This window comes from Spermophilus citellus, assembly GCF_964194105.1.
Source record: "Spermophilus citellus genome assembly, chromosome: 9".
Lineage (NCBI taxonomy): Eukaryota > Metazoa > Chordata > Mammalia > Rodentia > Sciuridae > Spermophilus > Spermophilus citellus.
In genome coordinates, this window is record NC_138191.1 from 61,972,822 (window position 1) to 61,996,339 (window position 23,518).

The 23,518-nt window shown below is 37.9% G+C and overlaps 1 protein-coding gene across 1 annotated transcript; it reads left to right on the forward strand.

The window, feature by feature from the left end:
• Window positions 1-232: 232 nt before the first annotated feature.
• On the forward strand, window positions 233-14,624 carry LOC308656509 (guanylate-binding protein 6-like). The gene is made up of 10 exons (XM_081307686.1): window positions 233-443; window positions 1,235-1,362; window positions 6,160-6,269; window positions 6,458-6,654; window positions 8,548-8,793; window positions 9,482-9,762; window positions 10,540-10,752; window positions 12,002-12,104; window positions 12,449-12,642; window positions 13,976-14,624. The coding sequence occupies exons 1-10, from the start codon at window positions 254-256 to the stop codon at window positions 14,198-14,200; spliced, it is 1,887 nt and encodes a 628-aa protein (XP_081163812.1). The 5' UTR covers window positions 233-253; the 3' UTR covers window positions 14,201-14,624.
• Window positions 14,625-23,518: the final 8,894 nt, after the last annotated feature.

A 23,518-nucleotide genomic window follows, 5' to 3' on the forward strand; every position in this document is an offset into this window, starting at 1 on the left:
ATGGGTTTTATTATTACTTGTAGAAACATTTCAGGGAAGATAACACCTTATGTTTCATCAAAAACATTAGAGATTTGGGAGAATGATGAAGGCAACCTTGTGGAGTCTGCTCTTGTTCAGTTATGTGTAGTCCCAAACAAAGTACAGATGGCTCATCAGTCCCAAGTTGATGGGTGGTTGGATAACTCTCAGACAGAGAATGACTTTGTAATCTTATTTCTATTTGGAGGCTGTTCCAGGTTAGCAGGTTGCTATGGCATCTGGACCGAAAATGTCAGCCCCCATTTGTCTGGTGGAAAATAACAATGAGCAGCTGATGGTGAACCAGCAGGCTCTAAGAATTCTTGAGAATATTTCTCAGCCAGTCATAGTGGTGGCCATTGTTGGACTGTACCGTACAGGAAAATCCTACTTGATGAACCGTCTGGCAGGACAGAACTGCGGTGAGTGGTGTCCTGGGCAGGGCCAGTTGCTTGTCTCCAGCTGAATCTCATCTTCTTAGTGATGATCCTCGCTCAAGGGAGGACCCAACTTTTCTCAGTAAAGGAACTTTCTCATTCTAATTCTCATGGCCAAATTACTACTTTACTGTAATCTTTCCCCATATTCTTTTCTTTATTCTGATTAAGGAAAATCTCTCCTACTGGTGTTCACAGTTGTATCTTTTCTAACATCCACATCTTTTCTAACACTTCCATAAATGTTTCTTCTGTCTTATATAAAATATTTTTTCCCTCTATGTAATATTTCATCAACATGTGAAGATCTTTGAATATTTGTCATCTTAAAAATCCTTCCTGGACTTCACTTCCTATTGCAACTACTCTTTTTCTGTTTTGCTTTTTCTTTCACTTATTTTTCAATGCAAAAAAAAAATAGTATTCAACTTCCTTTTTGTCATTTGTTTTTGTTCTTATGTCTGTCTTTAATCTGCAGATCTCTGAGCCTCACCATTTCTTTAAAATGCTTCCTACTAGTGACCTCCATGTTGTCTAGTTCATGAATGCCTCTTTGTCTTCATCTAGAACCCTCAAGTGGCATCATTCTCAGATTAATGACTGATTCTCTGCTCCTTAAAATAGGTGACTTGCAAAATAAGGCATTCTTGAGGAAGTAGAGATTCCACCATCCTGGCTGTTGGGGTACACACAATCCAAGACCTCAGGCTCTGTGAGTTCTTGGCTGCTTTAGGAGTTCTGCTCTCAGCATATATTGTTCTCCCCTTCCCTTGCAGGCTTTCCTTTGGGCTCCACAGTGCAATCTGAAACCAAGGGCATCTGGATGTGGTGTGTGCCCCACCCCATCAAGCGAAATCACACCCTGGTTCTTCTGGACACTGAGGGCCTGGGCGATGTGGAAAAGGTGAGGGAGGGAGTCTCAGATCCTTTGTATGCTGAATTTTCTCCTTATTGCTTTATGACCCTTTCTAATTTAACTGCTTTGATCTACCACCTGGAAACAGAACTATAGTGAATAAGGCAAACTGGTAGTCTAAATCTTGCCTCCAGCTCAAATAAGATAGAGGTATGGTGAATAGAATGTTTTATTTCTTGATGGTTAGCAATACCACCCTTTATCACTGAGGAGTTCCGCTTCCTCAGATGTGGAAGTTTGAACATTATAGAAGCAGCCGAGGCAAGTATGGGAAGCAATTTTATTTTAAAAAATAGTAACACAGACTTCTCCTAGGAGAAGGGGGCCATAGCTGGTATCCTGGTATCCCAAGAAGTGACAGCATCTTGCTCCTTTTATACATTTTAGGTTTTCTTTGTTCTCATGACCTCTTCCCCCTTATCTCTCTCCTTCCTGCCCAAGAGATCTAGGTGGAATGGTAAAACGTGAGAAGCAGGTGGGTTCAAATGGCCAAGGTGGAGTGATCTGGGCAGGAAGGGAATGGGCAGCCTGGGAGGCATTAATTAGCAGTTTCCTGCCTGCTCACTGTAAGCTCCTTAACAACCTTCTGGGAGGGGCAGTACAGGTAGGTGATCTTGGTGCTCAAAGGGCTCTGGAGGCATTAACATTCCAATCTCCAGGGGCAGTCTCTAACTTCCTAGACCCAAATTGGCCTCCATTTTCTCAATCTGACCAAATCACTATCTACACTAACTGCCTATATTTAATTTTGTTTCAGTAGGGTGAATGTTTTGATTCAATATAATAAAAAAATTATTGAGCAGCTAAGTTCTAGCTTTCTGGGCTCAGTACATTGGCATTACTGACCAAGTAAAGGCTCTGTCCTCAAAAAACCTGCAGCCCCATTGAGGAGACCACACCTATGCCTCAGGTTAAATACAAGGCCTGGGAAAGAAGCTGGTTGGAGAGAGGAAGGTCCCATGCTGCAGTGTAGTGCCTGACCCCTGTTGAGTTCCATGGGGGAAATCTGTGGCTGGGTTGGCCCTTTGGAAGGATCCTGGGTTGAGACAAGGAAGTTGGGTCTTGATCCCTGGTGCTGATCAGTCCTTGGAGGTCTGCCCTGGAAGCCTTTCTCATTGAGTGCTGACCTCTGAGGGCTGTCATCCATTAGCACTTCCAATAGCTTGAAAAATGACCCACACAGCACATCCCAACTTGATCAAATATTTAAGTGTAAACGGAGCTTGATAGGAGGGTGAAGAGGTATCAGCCTCATCCCTGTGGATGAGGAAAGCCTCCTGATCCACCTTTCAAACTACAAACATTCTGGAAGTCTTTGAGAAATCTATGACTGCTGGTACTATCAAAGCATATTTCTGACTTATAATACAAATTTTAAGATGGATTTTTGATATTGTAGCTTTCTAACAATAGGTAAACTGAGTGATCTGGTTGTTGTTTTTTTTTTGACACAATAAATTTATTTTATTTATTTTTATGTAGTGCTGAGGATCAGATCCAGTGCCTCACACTTGTTAGGCAAGCACTCTACCACTGAGCTATAGTCCCAGCCTGTGATCTGCCCTTTTATGCTTTATTTTGAGACTTATTTGAGAAAAGTATCTAAATTTCTATACTCCTTTTTTTGCATAAGGATTTAGATATCCTGTGCTTATTTTTTATCAGCTTCTTTGAAATATAATTAACAAATAAAATTGTATGCATTTAAGGTGCACAAGTTGATGTTTTGATTTACTTTGTGAAATGATCAGTACAAACACATTAATACATGTATTAATTTTTAGTTTTCTTTTTTGCTTTTTAATGAGAACACCTAAGACAAAGCTTCTTAGCAAAATTCAAGTATACGATACAGTGTTAACTATAGTCACCATGCTATACCTTAGACCTCTAGAAATTATTTATTTTGCATAACTGAAACTCTGTACTTTTTGACCAGTATCTCCCTGTTTCTCCCATCCCCCAGATTCCAGAACACACCATCCCATTCTCTGTTGATATGGATTTGACTATTGGACCATTTTACATTCCATACCTGAATGAGATAATATAGTATTTTTCTTTTTGTACCTGGCGTATTTCACTTAGCATAATGTCCTCAATTTTCATTCATGTTTTGCAAATGGCATGATTTCCTTTGTCCTTTTAGGTTTGAGTACTCATACTCCACACTTTCTTTACCCATTTATTCCTTGATAAATGTCTGTATCTTGGCCATTGTGAAATAATGCTATAATAAATATGGAAGGGCAGGTATCTGAGATACTGCAATTACTTCCTTTGGCTCTTGAGAAGTGATATTGCTGGATTATATGGTACTTCTATTTTTTTGAGGAATTTCCAGAATGTTTTCCATAACGGCTATACCAATTTACATTGCAATCAACAGCATACAAGTGTTGTTTTTTCTATATCCTCATCAACACATGTCATCTTTTGTTTTTTTGTTCATAGCCATCCTAATTGTTGTGATAGCTCATTGTGATTTTGACTTTCATTTCCCTGATAATTAGTGAGGTTGAATATCTTTTCATGTACCCATTGGCAATTTGTATATTAAATTTTGAGAAATGTATTTTCAAGTCATTTTCTCTTATTTATTGAGTTGCTTGACTTACTGTTGAGTTATATGAATTTCTTATATACTTTGAATATTAACCCCTTGTCAGATATGATTTGCTAATATTTTTTATCCCATTCTGTAGTTTCCTTTTTACATGGCTGATTGGTTTTTTTTGCTTGCAAGAAGGTTTTCAGTTGGATTTTGCTTTTGTTGTCTGTACTTTGGTGTCATTTCCACAAAAGCCAAGGCTAGACCAATGTTAAAAAGGTTTTGCCTGTTTTCTTCTTGAAATTTCAGGACACATGGTCATTTTTTTTCCCTACTATCTAACTGAAATTTTGTGTCCTTTGACCAATATTTCTGTATAATCCTTTTCCGGCCTTTGGACCACCCTTTCAACAACCATTCCATTCTCTACTTGTATGGATGCAACTTCTCTAAGTTCCACATACAAGTGAGGTCAGGTGGTATTTGCTTTTTGTGTCTCTCTTCATTTCACTTTAGCTTAAAGTCCTGCAGGTCCATATATGTTGTTGCAAATGACAAAATTTCCTTGCTTTTATGGATGTATGGTATTCTGGTGTGTGCATTTCCCACATTTTCTGCATCCATTTATCCATTGATGAACACTTGGTTTGATTCCTTGCCTCAACTTCATTTCCTTTGGATAACACACAGTAGTACATCCACTTTCAGTGCTTATATGCAATTCTCAAATCTATTTTGAGTTCAATTTTAAACACTCTTCTGGCTATGGATATCCAGTTCTTCTGACATCACTTGTTAACAAAGCCATTCTGTCCCTATTGTGTGTTCTTGGCACTGTTGTCCAAGCTGAGTTGACTATTAAAGCATGGATTTTTTTCTGGGTGCTCTTCTGTTCCATGGGTCTAGATACCTGCTTTTACAACATTGCCATACTGCTTTGATCACTGTAGCTTTGTAACATTTTAAATCAGGATGTGTGATACCTTGACCTTTGTTCTTCTTGCTCAAGATTGGTTTGGTTATTCAGTATCCTTTGTAGTCCTGTATAGATTTTAGAATTTCTCTTTTTGTTTACTTAAGAATGTCATTGTCATAGGCAGTTGAAAGCCATCTATCAAACAATGGTATGTGCTTATCTAAATGGGTTTTCGTTTGCCACAAGTCTTAGTTCTAAGAACATTGATTACTTTTTAATATTAGGGTTTTGGTGAAATAGGAAACGAATAGGTTAATCTCCCCACCCTTAAATTGCTATATAGAATATTATAGGCCTGAATCTGTTATTACCTTGCTCTCTAGGAACAAGCTTTATATACTCTTTATAAGTAATTTCTAGATTTAATTTAGACAAATTCTACAATTTATAGAAACAAATTAGCCTGACCTTTCATGTCCTTCATCAACCTGTGTCAGTGCTCACGATCCAGCATTGTTTCCTGCTCTTACTTGCTTCTCAGTCAAACAAAATAACTATTTTCACTGCAAAGACTCCTACAATCTCTAGTTTTGTTACTGTGGATCTTTCTACTTGTAGGATCATCTTTATTTGTTCTGTCAACCTTCTGCCAACTCTTTAATGGTCAGCTCATGATCTCTAGGAAGGCTTCATACATGTTTTTCTCCAACTTTCATATCTCTGTTCTTTCTTGATTGACATGTACTTCTTAATTTAATATAACAGCTATGGATTTCACTACTTATATAAATTACTAAGATCCAAATTTTTATAGATATTATTATCTGTGTTGTATTTATTTTTGTGAATATCTTCATTGCTTGGAATTAGTCATCTCAAAGTAACTTGTCATTGTGAAATTTGTTTTTCTGAATCTAAGATCAGGGGATCAGTAGCCATCTATGCCCAGCTATCCCTACTCTGATATTTATATGTTTTATAAGGTCTATGGCCAATAAATATATAGAGAGAATGAGGAAATGCTAACATCAACGATTGAATGAATATCCTATTGAGAACCCAATAGAGTACAAGTTTATGTATGTATATTATTTCATCTCACTGAGAAAAATAAAGCTATGTGAGGATGAGAATCATCATATGAAGAAATTATGATTCTAAGAAACATTATAATTGTCAAAGCTGTTATTTGTTCAGGTCTTTCTTCATTGCATATGAATTCCTATTAGTAAACCCATAAACGAAAGACTGACAGAATAAAGTCTGAATGAATTTGTAAAACTTAACTCCTAAGTTCCTTGCTGTAATGTGCTTCTAGGGTGACCCTAAGAATGACTCCTGGATCTTTGCGCTGGCTGTGCTTCTCAGCAGCACCTTTGTCTACAACAGCATGGGCACCATCAATCAGCAGGCCCTGGACCAGCTGCAGTATCCTTCCAGGAACTCAACCTCCCTGTCATTGAGTTTAGGGGAATGAATATTGAGTCATTATCTTTTGCCCTGTCAATTAGTAGTTTCTGGTGAAGCAGCGAGCACCTATGTCAAAGAGGCTGTTTATTAGAATTTTTTTAATAGGGAAACACAGAAATGATGTTTTTTCCTCAGCCAAGACCTAGTTATGTGACAGAGCTGACAGAATTAATCAGGGCAAAGTCCTCCTCAGATCCTGATGAAATAGAAGATTGCACAGAGTTTGTGAGTTTCTTTCCAGACTTTGTCTGGACTGTCCGGGATTTCACCCTAGAGCTGAAGTTTAATGGTGAGGACATCACAGAAGACCAGTACCTGGAGAATGCCTTGAAGCTGATTAAAGGTACCAGAGTGTGGCTCAGGAGTGGGTGGGATCACTGAAAACTGTCCATCATTTCTGGAATTCCATTAGTATTTGAAACTGAACTGAGGTCTGTAGCAATGGTGAGTGGAATATAGGTTGAAGAGCTCCAGGAACTGATGTTTACTTATGATATGTAAGGCCTAAAGTACAATGAAATTATTCAAAACCAAATTCTTTTAAACAATTTTTACTTTAGTATCCTGATTACAATGGAGGCTAAAACTTTCTAGTGACCAGACACTTCTGTACCCTCTTTGGCATCTGCTGTCCTCTGTTTAGGAGAACAAATGGCCTCAAAATTATTAGACATGAAATTATAATCCAAAACCCATCTCATGAAAAAATATGTATTTCACACAGATAATTCTTCTAATTTTAAAATACTAGTGTATTTATTTCATTCATATGAATACCTTTGTGATCCAGGTGTGGCATCTGTAATTCTTGGCACTCCGGAGTACAGAGCAGCAGAATCTCAAGTTCAAGCTTAATGAGACCTGTCTCAAAATGAAAAAATTAAAAAGCCTGGGGATATAGCTCAGTGGTAGTGGCCCCTGCCTAGAACAGCAGGATTTCAATTTGAGGCCAATTTGGGCAACTTAGCAAGATCCTATCTTAAAATGAAACCTAAAAAGTTTGGGTATGTAACTCTCTGGAATGGCCCTGAGTTCACTTGCCAGTCAGTACTCCCTTCCCACTCTCATACCTTTGTGTTCTAAATAGGCCTGAAGAAGCATGTATCTTTTCTATTTATTCCTTTCCAATACTTATTATGATTATAAGAACACTCATTTTACTTATATATGATGGCTTTCTCTTAATTCCAATGCATTTATTCATGGTATTATTTTAAAAAATTATATTAATTGGTGTACATATTGCTTATATGTAAATTATTTGCATGGGTGCATAGCTAAAGAAATCTTGTGAGAATACCAATTCTGATGTATTCTTTTGTGCTTTCATTTTTCTCTCTATGCTTTCTCAAAACATTAATTGAAAAATTGGTAGGCAGAAAAGCAAATAGTCAAATCAAATATACACCTCTGTCTCAAATTTTAAAAATCACATTTTGTTTACTTTTGGTCTTTGGAAATGTTTGCTACAAATAGCTAACATTGTGTGAAAGTTATTTTAAAAAAACAAACTACATTGTTATATTATGGGATATATACAGATAGTAAGGTGATTAGTCAAGTGAAGCCAATAATCCATCTATCATCTCACATAGTTAGTTGATTTGATTTAATAACAATCCCAAATATAGTAGTTTTGTTACCCATAGTCCTCATGTTGGACATTAGATCCCTAAACTTCTGCTTCCTACATATCTGTTACTTTAATGTTTGACCTACATTTCCCATTTCCTCCCCACCCCTGGTAACAACTATTTCATTCTTTCTGTTTATTTGGCTTTTTTAAAAATGAATTCTTTTGAGCACGGAAGTAGTTTCCCTTAATGAATTATGGTATCGTTCTCAGTATTCCTAATGTTATTTCTGATATTGCTCCATTATCACTTATTTGTGTGTCTTCTTTCTGTTCCTACAGCTCAATTTTTGCAAGGGATTGAGTGGACCAGAGATTTATGTTTAGCCTTTCATTCATTCAGTGAACATATAATAAATAACAACTCGTTCAGGTCTGGGGATATCAGTCTAGATATTTTTTTTCTGCTAGGATCTAAATCTCTTGTCAGAGTTACATCATTGGCACAAGTTTGGTGTACAAAGAAGTATTGAATGTTAATGTTAAAACAATTCTTTAACAGTATATATTAACTGCAAAGATACAACAACCTCTGTCAAAAAATCTTTAGTTTCCGGTCCTAAAACAATTTCCATTGTATTCTCTGTTTTCCCCATCCCTCAGGGAACGGCTCCAGAGTTGCAATGTTCAATCAGCCCAGGGAATGCATCAGGAATTTCTTTCCAAAACGGAAGTGTTTTGTCTTTGACCGGCCAACAAATAACAAAGAACACCTAGCCCATATTGAGAGCATCTCAGAAGACCAACTGGATCCTAAATTCCAGGAACAAACAAATAGTTTCAGTTCTTACATCTTTACCCAGGCAAAGATCAAGACACTCAGAGAGGGGATTGTGGTTACTGGCAATCGTGAGTCTTTTCATATTTCTGTGTTGACTAATACATGTTGAATATACTATATAATGTGTTTCCATTAGTTTTGTTTGATAATTAGAGAAATATGCACAATTTTAAATCAGGTTACTTGTTAGGTTTACAGACCTTCTGTAAAATTATGCACTTTGTTACTGCTGTCTGTGGCTTCCACATGTCTGAAAAGTCCTCCATTGATAATAAAAATCACTAATAGTATATAAAAACAGATAGATACTATTTTTTTAGGGGAATTCTTATATGTTAAGTATTGTTTGTAAGGAGAATATGATGTGTATTTTAGAAATTTATAGTAGCTCATATATAAATGCTGGCCTATAAACACCTGAAAATCCTTTGAAAGTTTTGGCAATAAATATAATCTGATATACCTTTCCTCATTGGTCAACCTATGTAATGTGTTTTCCTTTGACTTTTAATTGAGACGTCATGTTTTCCATATACACTTAATATATTACAGGGAGGTGGATAGTTAACATTTTAAATACTGTGGCCTAGAGAACCATAAAACTGAGGTCAATAGTAACACCAAAGTGATGATAGTAGAAAGAGGTAGGCATGTGTGTTTTTATGTGTATGAGGTTTTAGAAATATTGTCTTAGAATCTTGGATCTTATTGAGTTATAGATTCCAATTTATCCCCTAAAATTTCTGGCTTCCTCAGGCCTGGGGACTCTGGTGGTGACCTATGTAGATACCATCGCTAGTGGATCAGTGCCTTGTTTGGAGAATGCTGTGACTACTCTGGCCCAGCGCGAGAACTCAGCAGCTGTGCAGAAGGCAGCCAACCACTACAGTGAGCAGATGGCCCAGCGGGTGCAGTTCCCCACAGACACACTCCAGGAGCTGCTGGAGGTGCACGCAGCCTGTGAGAAGGGAGCCATCACAGTCTTCATGGAGCACTCCTTCAAGGATGAAAATCAGGAGTTCCAAAAGGAACTGGCGGTAATTGTCTCAGTTATTACCTTTTCTGGTAGTTCCCTTGAAAAGGAAGCCTAGAGGTGCCTTTATGGACCTCAGGGTTCCTCTCTCTAATTCAAGGATAAAGCACTTTGGATTCTCATGAGGAATACAGTTCCCAAAGACCATATATCCCTCTTTGCCCCTTCCCCCAAACTTGGGGCACATTATCCAGAAATCTCTCAGATGACTGAAGGAAAACCAGAATAGATATCTTCCATAATAATCTGATGACTGAAGTCAAATCTGTATCAATATCCCCCTGAATGCTTCTAATGAATACTGGAAAATCCTTCTATTGGTGACAAGCCAGCCTGGAACACCTGCAAGTCACCCCCATACCGTTTCTTCTTCTGTGCACACTCTCCTTTTCCTAGGAACCAAAGTTTCTTTCACCAGACCCTCTTTCCACGTTGCTGTTCATCTTATGTTATTCCTTGTTTCATTGCATCATTGAAGATCGAATCACAGCACTCCACAGCTGGCAAGACACCATGGAGCTTCTGGAATGCAATCGCTTCATCACACAGATGAGCATTTTGAGGCCCAGGAAGTTTAAGAAATTTTCCTGTAGACTTGCAGAGGATCTTCAGGGATGTAATGAGTCAAGTTTTGTGATTTCTGATTCATCCCGAGTCTTATTCCACTTGAATGCTTTTCTCATCATCAATACAGTTAGATTGACCCTTCTATAAGGTTCTTTGGAGTTTTATCTTTTTCATTCCTATCTTCCAGTAACATGTGTCTATAATTCCATTGCAGAAAATAGTAGAGGAGAAGAAGAACTATTTCTTGCTGAAGAATGAGGAGACTTCTGAAAAATACTGCCAGGCTGAACTGAATCGGTTTTCAAAGACCCTAATGGAAAGCATTTCTGCAGGAACTTTCTCTGTTCCTGGAGGCCACAAGCTCTACATGAAAGCAAGAGAAAATGTTGAACAGAACTATTTGCAAGTGCCCAGGAAAGGAGTCAAGGTGAGGAGTAAGGGGACATGGGGAGCTTAGAGAACAGTCAAAGGATCTCTTAAATCTACTTGTGAGTGATAAGAAAGCATGATACCTCTATCTCCCTCCCTCTTCCCCAGAGCTGGAGATGGAAACCCAGGGCTTTGTGCTATCTAGACAAGTGCTCTACCACTGAGCTACTCCCTGACCCCACTTAGTCTTCGAATGCTTCCTATTTATTATATTTACCTGAGAGTGGAAGTATTCATTTCCAAAGGTATTATGGATTTCAGAAATTCAGGAAAGACAGAAAAAACTTATGAATTTCTTCATCCACATTATTTGAAATGTGCCAAGTGCTGGTGATTCCCAAGGTTCAGTCTGAACCTTTGCTCTCAGGGCTGATCAAGGTAAGAAAGAGTCAACTAAATGTACATATTGAGTGATATCACTTATTGATATCACTTATGAGCCAGGGACAACAGGCTACATAGGTGGTGGCAGGAAACACAATAATGGCACAATTAACATTTCATATTCTATTGACTATAGACATGGTGATATGCTTTTTCCCGAGAACTTTTAATTTAGTTTCCCAAACAACTCTATGTAATACCTCTCCTCATGTGAACATTTTATACATCTGAACTGAGAGGCCCAGACAGATTTAATAACTGGTCCAAAGTAATACCCAGCCAGTGGTGGGAGAGAGCAGCAGCATAGACCAGAGGCAGCATTTCACATTGGAAAACAAACACGTGAAAGCATTAGAGATTATAATTTGTACAATTTCACATCATTTAGACTAGGTGGAGCCTAGAGCAGGTAGAGGGAAAAAGCATTGGGAGAAGGGGAGGAGGGGGCAGGAAGAGGAGATATGGAGGGTCTCAGGTCACACCGAGGAGCTTGGTCACTTAGAAGGGAATCACTGAAATTTTAACCATGAAGCCAAAATGATATGGACATGTGTGTTTTTTGTTTGTTTTATTTTATTCTATTTTTTGCTGAGGACTGGGGATTGAACCTAGGGGTGCCTAACGATCCGAAGTCACATCCCCAACCCTTTTTATTTATTTTTACATTTTTGAGACAGGGTCTTGTGAAGTTGCTTAGGGCCTTGCTAAGTTTCTGAGGTTGGCTTTGAACTTGCAACCCTCCTTCCTCATCCTCCCAAGTTGCTGGGATTTATAAGTGTGCACCACTGCCTCTGGCTGATATATTGTTTTTACAGAAGTGGTCTTCCAATGAAATCTAAGTTTTTTGCTTCTTGGTTCCACAGGCAGGCGAGGTCTTCCAGAGGTTTCTGCAGTCACAGACAGCAACAGAGAAGTCTATCCTGCAGGCAGATAAAGCCCTCAGTGATAAGGAGAAGGCCATTGCAGGTACAGGGACAGGACTCCACTCCCAGGTGGTGGTTGGATTCCTGTAAAGCCCTCTGACAGGTCTGACAGGAAGACCTTCTCCAAACTGTGAGCTTTCCCTTCTCTGTGGAATGCATGCTCTGCTGAATGTGTGAGGAACAAGGGGAAGTAGAGGTCAGACCTCAACCTGATGGGCAGGACCTTTCCTATCAGTGTCTGAAACTTGCACTTGATGGTGTGGACTTGTGTGAATTCTGTGATTTCCTGCCTTGCCCTGCCTTTCAGATTTGGTTTGGTCTCTGAGCTCAGGAAATTATAGTATAGTGCTGTTTCTTTCTTCCTTCTCTAAAACTTTCCTGTGACAGAGGAGCGGGCCAAGAAGGAGGCAGCTGAGAGGGAAGAGGAACTTTCAAGACAGAGACTACAGGAACAACAGCAACAGATGGAGGCTCAAGAGAGGAGTTTCAAGGAAAACATGGAGCAACTGAAAAAGAAGCTGGAGGAGGAGAGAGAAGAGCTCCTGAAAAACCAGAACACCATGTTGGAGCACCAGCTGAAGGTGGGTGATGCCCTGCTCAGTAGTTCTGATGGTCCTGGGGCCCCAGAAGGAATAGTGCAGATTACACTCCGCTCACAGAAGGAAGATAATCACCATGTGTTGCTTGTGATTTATTGCAAGCCCTGAATTCTCTTGTAAAAAGATTTTTTTTAAATTGTATTCTGTATTTAGACTCTGGAGAATCATTTATAGTCCCTTAAATCTTTAGATTTTATACATGGTGTAAGCTGCTGTTTAAGGAGATTTTAAAGTAATCTTATGACAGTGAGATCTAGAGTGTGGGGCATTCTATAGGGCGATTGTCTCAGTCTGAAACAAATCAATGGTATTAAAAAAAGAAAAGAAGGAGAAAGAGGAGGATAAGAAGGAAGAGAAGGAGGAGTCATGGCAGCAGTAGTGAGGTGAACTTTTCTAGATTAAAAGATAGTTCAGACCTAATAACCAAATGTATATAAACTTTTTTGGGACCCTGATTTGAACAAAACAACTTCCAGAATATTTGAAGCAATCAAGGAAATTTGAAGCATTAGATAATGTGAAATAATTTTGATAAGTATGATAAAGCCCTTGTGTTTATATAAGACAAATATTAACATTGTTTAGAGATGCATATACGAGGTGTAGTGGTAAAATGATTGAATGTTAAGGTGTTACTTTCAAGTATTTGGTAAATGACTAAAAGGAATAAACAAACAAAAAAATTTCATGAGGGCCTGATTAAGCAGACAGATTTTAACCAGCTGTAGTCAAGATGGGAAAGCAATTGGTTAGCATCACCAAGTCCCATGTTGTCTGGAGCCCTATTTCTACTCAAAGACCTTAAGGCAGATCTGCACTGACAGAAGTAGAAATCCAGGAAAGTGACAGCTTCTAAACTTGCTGCAGTTAAAACCAGATGTAAACAGCTGCACAGGGTATGAGAGGAAATCCCTCATTGTCCATTTGGAAATTATATGGTAATAGATTTCTGGATCAGATAATGTGTTCTCATCATTGCTATGTGATGGTGACCATGCCATCCCAGTGGGACTGAGAATCTGTTTATTCAGACCAATAACATTTCTTGGCAAGAATATGAATTTGTTCTCACACCTTGGTTAGCACACAGCCAATCTGTAATGGTGGGTGAATATTAGTAAAGTAGGAAATGTTACTTCCTGGTAGTGTCTAGGTCTAGCTCAGATGATAGTCTGTTGCTAAATTATCCTACAGTAATTGAGAAAACATTTTAGGGAGAAAATAAGACATGTTGACAAAGTTTTTTAAACAAAGTATAACTCAAAGTATCAAAATTATAAAATATTTACACCCCTTTCAATTCTATTTATTTTAGGTTCAAAAGGATTTGCTTGAGGAAGGATTCAAGAGGAAATCTGAGGAAATGAATGCAACAATTAATCAACTGAGAAATATGATTGATAATACAAAGGAGAGTAAAATTCCCTGGATTTTTCAAGTATTGGAATCATTTGGCAATGGTCTAAATGCATTATTTTCTCTTGGTAGTTCTGTTGGTAAACTTGGAAAAGGACTTTACTCACTGTTTAGAAAGAAGTAAGGAAAAATGTGGCTTGTGGTACATGCTTTGGCCTATTTTGGTGCTCAAGTTTTTCATTTTAGTTCTGCAAAGTTTTAAACATAAAAAGTGTTTGCTAGAAGATATCAGTGCATGACCTGCCTTAGATGGAACAAATGCTTGGAAACATTTACAGATAATGCTAGTTTTAGTAAACTCACATTTGCAATAGTTTACATACATAAGAGGTTCTTTAATGCATTGATTTTAATCAGAAAAGTTCGGAAACTATGTAAATGTCATCTACATAAAATTGGTACTATAAATTTTCATATGTGTCAATACTGGAATAGCCAGGAAACAAAATGCCTTGGAACTCTAGGTACCCTAATACGAAGGATCTTGAAGATAAATTGTTATGTAAAAACAAAGTCCAAAATAGTATATATGGTTGACCACTATTAAAAGTGAAATTATCATATGCAAATATACATTGCACAAATAAAATGTCTTCTGAAGTTTTAATGAGAAACTAATATCTTTGGCTCCTTTTGGGGAGAAATGATTGGAATCAGAGGTTCCAGGGACACATACCATTCATTACCTACTCCATCTTTGGAAGATCATAAAGAAAGCTTGTATCTCATTCATTTTGAAAAAAAATTATAAATTAGTGATAGTGATAATAATGAAAGTAGATTTGACCATTATATGATGAAATGTCTCATTATTTCTGCAAATAACATCAGCCAGCTTACTTTTATTCCATCCAAGCCATTGTCCTATAGGATGGTGCTGCCCGTGCTTAGGCAGGGTCTTCACTTCAGTTTGATATCCCACATGCCAAACATTCCTAGACACTCCCTTATTGACACACCCAGAAGCCTTTTAATCTTTGAGGTCTCTTAATCCAATCAAGTTGACAATTCAAATTAAGCATTACAAATATTAAGTAAATAATTGGACTAAGAATAAAATCTAAAACTCTAGTACATAAATGAACAACTCTGAGCAAAATTCTTAAAACAAGTTGATAATGTAATAAAATTATCTATCTTACAGACATCATTTCTTCTGAATCATAGAAATCTATATGAAAAGCTAACAAAATGATGACGATGGTGATGATTATAGCCAGAAATTCGACACTGACTTAAAGCTCACCTTTATGAGTTTGTGTTCTGATTTGTTTTACACATTCATAATGCAGAGAAAAAAAAAAACTCATATGAGATCCTGAGTGAGGTCAATACAAGTACTTTTAATCATAATTGCATCTGGTCAGTGAGTAAACAGGTAACTGCACTGACCCTAGCCATGTGCTGCTGGCACTAGGGAAGCCTTGGGAAGGTGCTGAGGGGAAAGTGGCTACATTTTTGTGTTCTTGTATGTCTCAGTTCAGAAATAAGACATCAAATGAATTATACCAACAGCAAGAATTTTAATTGCTCATAAGCATCGTAAAGGATTAGCACAGTGTGCAGGAGTCAGTGTAGAAACAAAGTGTAGAACCAGTTGAGGCTAATCAGTTGGTGATCTTTCCATCAGGAAATGAGTTAAGATGAATTTTTACTGAGCACAAAATTAGGATGGAAATGAGGGATGTGAATTCCAGACAGAAAAGGGTCTGTGCACAAATTCCTCAGTGGGGAAGAACTTGATGTGTTTGGCCCTGCAGGAAGGGCCAGATGGTGAATCTGAGACAAAGAGAGATGAGAAGAGGAGCAGGCAGGAGCCCAGCTGGGTAGGGTTTTTGCAAGTCTTGACAGGAAGACTAGACTTGATTCTTGCTGTAATGGGAGTCTTAAAAATTCATTCTTAAAGACTTTTAAGAATGGTGACATGACTTAATTTGTGTTTTGACAACTCCCCATGACTGAGCAGGTAGAATGAATTGGAGATGGTAAAAAGTGATAATTCCTGGTCAGGCTATCAGTGCTTATAAAAATTCCACCAATTTAACTTATAAAATGACCTGCCTATCTGTAGAAACACTTGAAAGAGTAAAATGTCATATGCTTGTTCTTGAACAACAATAATCGTAAGTGCTGGAACTCTAAAACATGTTTTCCCCTTTTCTCCCTCCAAATTGCCCACAGAATTGATGCACAGAACTGTTCCCTGTGAGGACAAGAGGCAAGGCTTTACCCCTCCTCACTCCACCAAAACCTCAGGAGGCAGGGTGGCAGGAAAATAATTTTTATTCAAGCCCAGTTTTGATGGAAGACAGAGGAAACCTTTTCATTTCAAATTATCATCTTCAGAAAACTCAAGGGAAAGGGAAGCTTTTATAAGAGAAGTGTTGGCAAAGTGGGACAAAAGGCAGTAATAGATTGTAATAGTAATAGAATGTAGATTTAGTTAGGCAGTGTTATGGAACATGTGTATTTGTGGTCATTTCTGTTCTGAGTCCGAGGAGGTTGGCAAGTTAAAACAACTTGGAGCTTTAATTTTCAGTAAGATAAAGTTGCCCTTACTTTCAGCGATATATATATATATATATGTATGTATATATATACATATATATATATATATATATATATATATATACACATATATATATATATATATATATATATATATATATATATATCAGCCTAAATATGTTTTAATGGGCAAATGTTATATTTATTCATTTTCATGTAACAAGCCATTCAAGCATACATAAACACACAGATGTAAAAAATATTGTGTGACAAAAGGATTTTAAAGTGGAATGCATGTAAAAGACAAACTAAGGATTTTCAAATGGGTAATAAACATATGAAAAGTGTTCAATTGTATGATTCATTAATACCATTATATGTTACCTCTACACATCTGCTAATAAAAATACAGCTGACTGCGTGGGCTGTCTCTCATCCAGCCATCCAGTGAGGAGGTCCACAGAACAGAGTAGAGGAGAGTGTGGCTGCAAAGTCACTAATCAAGACCTCCGGAGACCAAGCAGGAAGCAGGTCTGATTTTATTGCACAGTTACCATGTATAAATACTCAGGCAGTAGCTAAGCAGATTACAGGTAGCCACCAATGCAATGTCTGCTAACTATCCTTGCAGCGACCAATCCAGGAGTGGGCAGTGGAGCAAGCACAGGGACTGCAACACATGGCCTCATGCCCAGGGCTGTACCTACAGGGTAAGTGGCCGCTCACATGCCTATCACGAGGGGAGTGGCCTGCCTCTAAGATGCCCTTAACGTATGCCATGTATGCAGTACTCCATGCACTTGTCCCCACAGCTGACAATCAGGGTCTGATGAACTTGTGGAGAACCTGGAATGCTCACACACTGCTAGTGCAAAGACTAGATAGCACAGCTCTGAAACTCTTTGGAGTATCTGCTTGTGCTGAACACGTGCCTTTCTACAGTGTATATATTAGAAGTATGTGCCTGCCTGCGAACTAAGTAGAAAGTACAGGAATTTTCATAATAGTTTTTTTCCCTTATAATCCTCAAACACTAGATACTACTGAAATGTTTATCAGCACTTGCATGGATAAATATTTGATATACCCACAGCTGGAGTACTTAATATCAGTGGGAGTAAGTGATCCTCTAGCCATACACAAAAATGTAGACTAATGTCACAAACAGAATTGAAAAACCCTGAATACTAAAGAGTACATAGTTAATTATTTTATTTAGATAAGGTGCTAAAGCAGGGTAGTACTGCACTCCCATCAAATCTCCCTAATTTGCATAAGCAGCAATAAACGATAATAAATAGTCCCATCATGCCGCAGTCTGGCTGGGCACAAATCACAAGCCACTCAAGCAGGAACAAACTTTATTTCGAACTCACCCGAAAGCCACCCTCGGGGTCCTTCCAACGACCACACACCAACCGGAACTCCCTCCACTGGAACTGCACCCACCAACGCGAACTCTTCAGGAATCCCCTGGAGAGCTCCACCAGAACTCAACGGGATCCTCGAGAACTCAAAAGTCATCATCTTAATGGCTCGCAGGCGTCACCTCTCAACCTCTACTTCTGGCAAAATGCCAGGGGCCATTCCGATTTGGCTGTGGCTCTCAACAACATCATAATGTTGACTTGAGGTGATTGTGGTTTAGAAGTAAGGATTAAAGGTGAGAAAATGGAAAATAACAGTTGTGTGAGAAGATTCTTCATGCACTTTGGCTTTGAGTCATAATCTGTCATCTGTTGTAAGCAAGTTCATGTACACCTCAGGATGCATGAGGCTCTTGTTAAATTTTCTTAATAATAAAAATTAATCAGTTGAATGATTCAATAATCAAGTTCTATCTCTTGCACTTCTTCAATTGTAGTGAGGCAATTTCATGCTCATGGTGTTCTGATACAATATGAAGACCCCTGCTTTGGACACTTCTGCAATCCTTTCTCCATTCCCTATTTAGTTTCCAGGATGTCCCTCTGGAATCATTTCTCCATGGTCCCTCAGGCCTTCGATAGTCCTCACAGCATTTCCCTCTTACAGAAACTCTTCAGGGCTGGGTGGTAGGTGGGTCTGGGCAGAAACCCATTAGAAGTTCAAAGAATAGAGAGTAAACCTCTCTCCAAAATTACTGGGAATGTTAGGGAGCAGGAAAGCTGACAAGACAGTGTCACATGGTCCTCTCTGGCCTGCTCAAAGTCCACATGGGCAGCAGCAGGGCGGGAAGGTAACCAACACAGGAGGCTCTGCTACATTTGGGTGATCCTGACACCAGTACAAACAGTACTGACAGCTCCTGACAGGAACCTGGAATTCCTGTAATTCAAATGCTTTGAGGAATTACGGAGGTTTTCAGAAACGATGGATATGCTGAGCTTGCAAATTCCTAACAGTTTTGGAAAGTAATGTTTTTTAGTTTCAATTGCTCTCATTCTCTGTCCATAGCTCTTGACTATCTTCCCATATTCACAAGCCAGCCCTGAGTGCCAGCACCGGTTTCTTAGGACTTTTCCCCTCCTGAGTTAGGCTTGAGAAGACACACCTGAGAGATAATCTGTGTCTGAGGTGAGCTCCAGCTGTCCATGGCTTGCCAGAGCTTTCACATCTTGTTTGAGCTTGATCCTTGTTTCAGAATTCTCTTCAGGTAACATGTTTAATATCTCATGCCCTTACAGGCTTGTAACTGTGACTTCTTAAGTCAGCCTTTCTCCTGGCAATGGGGGTGCCAGTTAGAACCCCTTGGGGAGTGAGTCCTGAGTGCACTGACTGGGCTCCAGACTACTCTGGGTTCTGTTTCCCAGGGTCCCTGACATCTGCCCCTGGGGGCTCTCTAGTTCTTCACCTTAGTATTTGTGAAGACATCTGCTGTGCTGAGTAACCTCGTGGCCTATTGTGAGATGTTGGGTTCTTGTGGTGATACTTGTAGCTCCTGTTGCTTAGAAGTTAGGGGACCTTGGACTCCCAACTCCACAAATTTGACAACCTGGTTTTCAGTCGCAAGAGCTTCAGATTAAATTTTGCCAATGTTGTGCTCATAAAATATGACAGGGAGGTGAAAATGTGCTTCCTATAAAGCAAGACTCAGTCCAGCCTGGAGCCTGTGAGGTCTATGGTGGAATCCTCTGTGGAGTGAGGAGAGATGGGTCAGGGTTTGTAGTTCTGGAGGATGCACCGCTGGCATGAGCAGATCTGTGCCTGCCGTGCCTCCTGCCTTTTCACAGAAAGTGACCTAGTCCTCCTGTTCATCTCTCCTGACCCATCACACACTTTAAACCCCACTGACTTCATTATTCCTCAGGACTACCCTGTCCTTATCCATTAACAAACCCTCTTTTGCTGATAGAGAGAGGAATGTTTCCTGTGCTAAATTCCCAAGTCCTAAAATGATCATTCCAGAATTGGGAATTCATACTCTCCTTATCCAACCCATGGATATGAACTGGAGAAGGCACATTGCAACAGCCTCAGGTTACTGCATCCTCTGCAATAATTTAAGGAAGGTTGCCACATAGATAAAAGGATCACCCCAGTTGCAATAATCTATTTTTAAGGAGTTTGCCTCCTCATTTTTCACAATTAAATACCATCTTTTCTTTTTTACCCTGCTACTTTATCAAGTGCTTGGTTTCTGCTCATACTACGAAGGTGAGAACAACCAATCAACTGAGCAGCCTTTCCTATCTGACCACTTTAATATCAATAACTTAGAAGTACCCAAGTAAGCTGTGCTGTGTGTCTGAGTATTGGATGTATTCAGTGCCTACGGAATACTTCTTAGCGGAGAAATGACCAATTGAATTGCCACACCTGATACATAAAACTTACCCAGAAAATATTACTAGAAAAAAAATGACTGTTGAATTTTGCTATGAGAAGTCTTAAGTCTATTACTTTTTAATTCCAGATTCAGACAAAATTTAAAATGTATGTTTGAGACCTGTCTCTTCAAGGGATATTCTTCTTTTTGGAAGTTCAGATTATCCGCTTCTCTTATGTATTCAGTTCTTTAGTAGCTTAATGAAATTAAGATGCTTTGATTGTCTGCCTCTTTCTGATTGTAGGTGTAGGAGAAGATTTTCTTGAGTCATTTTATATATGCTTTGCTAATGAAGATGGCAATTTGTCATCTCTTTGTGTTTTGCCAATTCCATTAATCTTCATCAGACACCAACATTTTGGATGCTTTGATTCTATTGTATATTTGTTTTCTTGTACATTAAAATTTTCTCTCTCAGATTTAATTATTTCTCCTACTTTTGGCCTAATTTTCTTAGTCCTTAACTGATAGTGGCTTTTAGATAGCTTTCTGCTTTAATCCTGTGGAGAGCAGCCTGTGTCTTTCTATGAATTCCTCCATGATGAACAGAACACTGTTTTCAGGTTGTGCCCAGCTCTGCATCACTCCATTTTGTTAAGCAGTGGTTTGCCATGAGTTGCTCCATTTTGAGCCCAAGAGCCAACATAGAGCAATTCTATACCTTGATTGTGCAAGTAAAAAACCACTATCTGCTTGGTAAAAAAAATATATATATATATGTATATAAATATTTTATAACAATATAACATATTTATATATATGTTAACAATGTAACATATTTATGTATTTATAAATGCAGATATGTATAAACATCAAGTAAACAACCACCATCAGCCTGGTAACACCTTTAAATATAAACATATCTTTTGACTTGAAAGCTGGAGTGGAGGTGTGCAGTCCATTTGGACTGCTGCTTATTAATCATCCATAGAACTGGCTAATAAACAGATATGTATTTCTCGTGGCCTTGGAGGTTGGGAAGTTCAAAATCAAGTTATCATGGGCTGGGGATGTGGCTCAAGCGGTAGCGCGCTCACCTCGCATGCGTGCGGCCCGGGTTAGATCCTCAGCACCACATACCAACAAAGATGTTGTGTCCGCCGAGAACTAAAAATAAATATTAAAAATTTTCTCTCTCTCTCTCTCTCTCTCTCTCTCTCTCTCTCTCTCTCTCTCTCCTCTCTCACTCTCTCTTAAAAAAAAAAAAAAAGATCAAGTTATCAGTAGACTCCACTCCTAGCGAGAGCCCAATTTATTACAGAATCTTGTCTGGTTTCTCTGATATGGTTTTGACACACCCATGAATCCTTGTGCTTCTTATTTAATTTTACTCAGAATTCTGAACTGAAAATACTTCAAGTCTATGCTCCTCCAGAAGGGCTGTGACATCCATGGTATTTTGTTTCCTCACTAAGTTTTGAATAGTGTGTTAGTAAATAATACTCTTCCCACCTGAGAATTTCCACCAAATCCAGAGCTAAATATAGGCACCAAGATAAATGAATAAAAAAATAAAATAAAATTTTAACAAATCACAATTTCTGAACAAGGATGTTGGCTAATCTTTTCTAGAGTTGTCTTATTGTAATAAGAAAAAGTTCATTTTAGTTACAAGTCTCATTCCATAGGGTTAGGAAATCATTTTGACAATACTTTCCCCCACATTATATACTTCCAACAGACTTACAGAATATTTTTTTTTTAGGATTTTAGATTTTTTAAACAGGTAAATGTTTGTTAATTGTTACATTTTTAAAATACAGAACTGGATTCCAACAAAACAATTTAATAAAATAAGGCACAATGTTTAGTAAGGCAAAATTCATACAGAAGATCGAATACATACATTTTTTTATATGTCCTGGGGGGAAGGGGTAGTAGGTAATAGAGTTGAAGTAGATTAGATATTCTTTTTAGAGCATTTACCATTATAAGGTTACATATAAATCTGATAAAGTAAACTATAGCTTACATTGAGAAAAAAACTTATCATATTGCTGAATTACACTTATTTTACCATTAAGCTTTCATTATCCATATATCTATAAAGATATTCCTAATTCACAAGATTTCAATTACAGAAAATTTAAAAATCAGATCAAAAATAGTAATTTGACCAAAGTAAAAGTCTATACATTTTAGTATCCTCCATTGATACTTGAAGGACCAAACTTTTTATTTATAAAAAGTTAAAAATACTGATTATTCTATAATTTTGTCCCATTATGTTTTTGTTTCTCATAAATTATGAAGAGGGCTCAGAATGCAACAAACCTCAACACAAGTCTGCATGATTGTTGTAAAGTGACTTTGAAGGTTAATATTCTTCCTCAACACCACCTCAATGTTAACCATTTCAATTAGTGAAAGAACTCTCTTAATATAAATAGTAAGCAGAAACAACCAATTTAGTAATGTTTTTGCAATACCAGCAATAGCAGTTTGCAATACCAGCAATATCCCAGTTTCTTCCCTTAGATGGAATTCTGAATAAAAAAATGTTAACCAATTTATTCACAGCTGAACAAAGAAGTTCTGGTAAATGCAGATGGTCTTTCTGCCATGACTTTCTGTATGACAGTATATACATAACCTTCATTAAACTAATGGATTTTAATATATACTAAATTGAATACTGTCCTTTACATGAATTCTTGAGATTGACAAATGCTAGCTAAAAGTCTAGTAGCACCCAAATCAGTATTACCCTGTGAGTGTTCAATGATGTGTAATGGTTGTTAATGAATTGTTATTTTTTACATTAATTCTTAGTAAATATGAACCAAAAAATAAAAAAAAAGCGAATGGAGGTATTTACATGCATAATATTAAAACATACCCCCTTTAAACCTATATAACAACAACAACAACAACAACAACAACAAAACAGTGGCAAAATATGCTAGGCCTCACAATAACAATATTTTTATATATTGCTATAAATATGAAGTTGGTTAGAAACCACTGTTACCCTTTGGTGGTACCAGATATATTTTTAAATTAAAATAATACGTAAGAAAATACACTTTTTCATTGATTTTATTTCAGACAACCCTGATGCTTATGGCTTTGACCTCTATAACAGTATACATGATTTCAGTTCCCTCCCCAGAAGCCCTAGAACTC

Excerpts from the sequence above, each read along its gene's own strand:
- LOC308656509 (XM_081307686.1), top strand. The coding sequence starts at position 254 with ATGGCATCTGGACCGAAAATGTCAGCCCCCATTTGTCTGGTGGAAAAT. Across the intron at positions 1,363-6,159 it reads GCCTGGGCGATGTGGAAAAG|GGTGACCCTAAGAATGACTC; the intron begins GTGAGGGAGGGA and ends ATGTGCTTCTAG. Across the intron at positions 9,763-10,539 it reads AGTTCCAAAAGGAACTGGCG|AAAATAGTAGAGGAGAAGAA; the intron begins GTAATTGTCTCA and ends ATTCCATTGCAG.